The sequence below is a fragment of the Palaemon carinicauda genome, chromosome 6, assembly GCF_036898095.1.
Source record: "Palaemon carinicauda isolate YSFRI2023 chromosome 6, ASM3689809v2, whole genome shotgun sequence".
NCBI lineage: Eukaryota > Metazoa > Arthropoda > Malacostraca > Decapoda > Palaemonidae > Palaemon > Palaemon carinicauda.
In genome coordinates this window covers 158,416,755-158,421,754 of record NC_090730.1, presented here as the reverse complement: position 1 = coordinate 158,421,754, position 5,000 = coordinate 158,416,755, and the positions used below count along the sequence as shown (strand labels likewise).

General features: G+C 29.7%; 1 protein-coding gene across 1 annotated transcript in view; it reads left to right on the top strand.

Moving 5' to 3' along the window:
- The window catches only part of LOC137642763 (uncharacterized), a 14,260-nt gene that overhangs the window by 6,765 nt on the left and 2,495 nt on the right, over nucleotides 1-5,000 (top strand). Inside the window, exons 2-5 of the mRNA XM_068375606.1 lie at nucleotides 1-1,238; nucleotides 1,749-1,894; nucleotides 3,215-3,368; nucleotides 3,746-3,937. The exon at nucleotides 1-1,238 is cut by the window's left edge and continues 1,794 nt beyond it. Of these exons, the coding sequence (XP_068231707.1) occupies nucleotides 1-1,238; nucleotides 1,749-1,894; nucleotides 3,215-3,368; nucleotides 3,746-3,937 (1,730 nt within the window). The remainder of the gene's footprint in view (nucleotides 1,239-1,748; nucleotides 1,895-3,214; nucleotides 3,369-3,745; nucleotides 3,938-5,000) is intronic.

Here is a 5,000-nt window from a genome sequence, read left to right as displayed (position 1 = left end):
ATATTTACTAAACGTTTTGAATTAAGAGGCCTACCTGAACAATCCTTGGAGGACTTCTTTAAGAAATACCAGTCAGCCATGCATGGTATAGTTGACGAACGTTCTCTATCTTATTTCAAAAAGATGTGGCCCTTCTTAAGTGATCAGTTTAAGCTACCACTAAATTTGATGCACTTTTCATCAAATCTACCAGTCGATACAACTTCAACAACAATTTACGAAACGCTTCACAATTTCCATGAAATGATGAAAGAAAGGCTAATCACGAGGTTGGTCCAAGACCTTTCAGTTCCTCAAATTAGCAAGGCATCTCTACGAGAGAAGATTTCGAAATTAATGCTACCTTTGAAAGAGGACGCTTTCGAAGGTCTCAAAGCCGAAAACTTGAGATTGAGCGACACTGCAATGAAGAAACTGGAGGAACTTTGTAAAGAACTAGAATTGCCTACTGAAGAAGTGCTAAGTGCCTTTCTTGCTCCAAAACCCCATCTAGAGGTCAACAGTGACGTTCAAAAATGGCAATTTACTAACAAAGAACAACAAAGACTGTTTGCAGGACTTCACGTCTATGATCTCATCACAGGAGAGCGTGAATCTGAGAATGTTAGATTTATACAATCTGACATGGTCAAGTGTTTCGTCAAGTACCAAGTGCCTTTTCACAGATTTTCAGACATTCTAAATGTCACAATGGAAACGCTTACCAAAACGTATTCCCAATTAGTTTCAACAGTATTAAAGGGTTTGATGGATTCAAACATGCAAGAATACAAAAATATACTTGTAATTTTAATTGGGATTTTCCATAAAGCTGGGGATAAGGTAGATGAAAAAATAGTAAGCGAAACTGTCCATTTGTTGATGAAATCTGGTAACTTAGGCAAAAATATCTGGGCAAAGATCTTCAATAACATATATTTTGATAAAAACACGTTAAAGATGATATATCAAAACCCCGATATTGCAAAAGGAATAGGAAAATGCAATTTGTCTAAAGTTAGTTTCGATACAATATTAGCGTATGGAAACTGGTTCAGAGAAAACTCCATACGTGAGATTGGGGGCATTAATCCCTCTAAGAACCTATTTCAAACGCCAGGTTTTAAAGAATTACTAATAATCCTCATCAGACATCAGTATCACAGCGACCAACTCTTACGTTACCTATATCTCCATCCATCCTTTCCTCTTAGTAATGCTTCCTTTCAAGAGCACATAAGGCAACGATTGGCTGATAGGTAAGTGTGAAATAAAAAATGGTTAATTGTTACATAAGTTGATGAACATTCAGTACCTTTCCAATTGCAACATAATACAATAGTTTTCACGTAGTAAATATGGTTTGGCTACATTCATTATCAGTCATCGTACTTAGGCCTACCGATAGGCTACTTAAAAAGACAATAGATTTGATACGTGTTGTGGTGAGTGATTATTATTATTATTATTATTATTATTATTATTATTATTATTGTTGTTGTTGTTGTTGTTGTTGTTGTTGTTGTTGTTGTTGTTGTTGTTATTATTATTATTATTATTATTATTATTATTATTATTATTATTATTATTATTGTTGTTATTATTATCATTGTTATTTCTATCATCATCATTATTATTATTATTATTATTATTATTATCATTATTATTATTATTATTATCATTATTATTATTATTATCAAAGTACTTTTTTATTTATTTCATCGGAATTCTTTTACTAGATTAAATAAAATCCTTTTCTTATTCAACAGAAATCTGAGAACCTACAAAGGTCCACTCCTTCCAGAGGTGCAAATCCCAACCGGCATTAGGAGTCTCTCCGTTAGTCTAGGATGTTCAGAGTCCTTCGCACCGCTCAGATCCTTCTTAGAATCTCCTCATGATTTGAAAACACTCGGTAAGTTATTCTCGAATGTGGGGTTTCATAATTTCTTGAATATATATATATATATATATATATATATATATATATATATATATGTGTGTGTGTATATATATATATATATATATATATATATATATATATATGTATTTATATATAAAGTATATATATATATATATATATATACATATATATATATATATATATATATATATATATATATATATATAAAGTATATATATACATATACATATATATAAAGAAAATGTATACATATATATGTATATATATATACAGTATATATATACATATATATGTATATATATATATATATATATATATATATATATATATATATATATATATATGAACATATATCACAAGCACACGTGATTTTACACAGTATATATATATATATATATATATATATATATATATATATATATATATATACACTTTATATATATATATATATATATATATATATATATATACACACAACGATAGCAACAACAACAAATGCAACCGTTTCTAGTCCAATGCCGGATAAAGGCCTCAAACATATTCTTTTTCATGGCCATGGTTTGGTAATTTCTTCACCTCACTAACCATTGTGGATTGGTGATGGTGGGAAACTTTAGTCAGATCGCTCTCAGCAAACCAATTTAGTATGGTTGCCCTGATTAGAAAAGCTTTGTTGGTCAGGGCGATGCACAAGCCCTTTCACCACGTTAAGGTATCCCCACAAAGGATATATATATATATATATATATATATATATATATATATATATATATATATATATATATATATGTATATATATACATATATATATATATATATATATATATATATATATATCTATATATCTATATATATGTGTGTGTGTGTATATATATATATATATATATATATATATATATATATATATATATATATAAATATATATATAAATACACATAGCTCTTCTTAGTAGCTCTGATAAGGAAATTTAATCATGTTATCGATTTTCAAATGTTTGAATAGCTGTGATATCTGAAGATAACTAAAGGGAGCAGTTCCTAAATGTGTAAAATTAAGTTTTATGAATTCCCTACATTTCGTACCGCGAAATAGTCCAGAGAGCTATGGTTAGTGAATTAATTTCATGAAATACAAATGCAGACCAAAACGCATTCAAATCTTCGAGCTTTTATTGGCAAATTTTTTTAGTAAAGATTACTCATGTTAAAGACAGCTTTCAAATATACTTATGCATAATAAAAAGTATAAGACAAGTGGGTAATTCTTAATTAGCAACGAATGCATCTGATTTTTTTTTATTTTTTATTTCAGAGATCTGTGTGAATGTAGGAAAGGTAGATCCCTCCTACCTGAATTCCTTGATATCCCCATCGGTTTCTCTCTTCATGTTATACCTACCAGATGTCACCAACAGCACCGTAACAAAGGCTATAGAACTCACTCGCATATTAGAGCCTCTTGATAAGTAAGTATAAAATTTCCTGAGGTATTCTATCTCTTTACTTATTTTGAATAACAATTTAATACTCTTTCTTCTTACATTTATTTTACAGAGAAAAAAAATAACTGTTATCTACTTTATAAAAACTAGCAAGTTTCTGCAGGATAAAAAAGAAACGAACAGACAGGAAAATGGGCAAAAATAGATCAAATAATAAGAAATGTGACAACGACTCAAATTGTCAGAGGCTTAGGCTAAGGCCACGATATAAACTTTAAGATTGTAAATGTGCATTTCATAATAAAAAGATGAAAAAGAGTATTAGAATGCCATCTAATGCGATAAGAAGAGTTTTAGTATCAGAGTATGTCATAGACCTTTACACCACTCAAACTTTTCAGACCCCTTCGAGTGTACTTCCCAAGATGCAGACTGGACAAAAAAGACTTTGGAATCTTGATCCGAGGATTAGAGAAGAAGAAGAGTAAAAGACATCGCGAGGTATATTTCCCTTCGTGTTACGAGGGAACTGAAAGTGAATCCCGGAGGAAAAGCCTAGAGAACCGTCACAACGTTCTGTTCCACTTCACAGAGTGAGTGTTTAATAACGATGAAAGTCAGTAAGATTATATTCTACTGAATGTTTACTGGGCATTTTCTGTTGGTATCTTTTTATAAAAGTAAACCTCTGATTTCCACCTTATTATATGTGGTATTTACGTTGTCCTACTCCAAGAAAAATCAGGAAGATTATATTCTATGAATGTTTACTGGGCATTTTCTGTTGGTATCTTTTTATGAAATAAACATCATATTTCCACCTGATGAGATGCAGGGGCGTAGGAGCGTTTTCCTGTTTGGGGGGGCTAAAGTTCGAAATAACACTGAAGGCGGAGCCGTAGGCGCGAAGACATAGGAGGGAGGGGGTGGTGACTGAGTCTCCCCAGAAAAAAATTATGAGGAAACACCCTCAGATGCGATTTCCTGGCATCTGACAGCATATTGTATAAAAAACAAAATCATATTTTTGGAAGACTTTTATGTGACCAATTCCAATTTTTACACAATAACAATCATAAAATACCAATAGGCCTATATATATATATATATATATATATATATATATATATATATATATATATATATATATATATATATATATATATATATATATACATACACACCGATAGGCCTACTTGGTGAATTTACCAAAAATATACTGACGATGTTGATTCTTTGCTACAAATTCATTCGCAATATCGATCAAGTCAAGGCTATCGATTTTTTTCCCAATGACAATAAAGTATCATGCAGTGATTCAATATTACTTAATGAATGATAACATGAAGCATCAGACCTTGTGAGAAGAAAATAGAGTAAATTTGATTCTTTCATTTGTTTACTTCGTGAATCTAGATAAATGAAAACATTAGGTAAATCAAATCATTCTACAAGTTTCAACTTGCTTTCCAATATGGCTGTTGTGTTGTACAACATATATCAAAATAACTGAATTTAGTTATGTACATATATATATATATATATATATATATATATATATATATATATATATATATATATATATATATATATATAGAATAATTGTTAGTAAGCAAAATTAAGAACAAGCATATTTCTTATATAAACATACATATT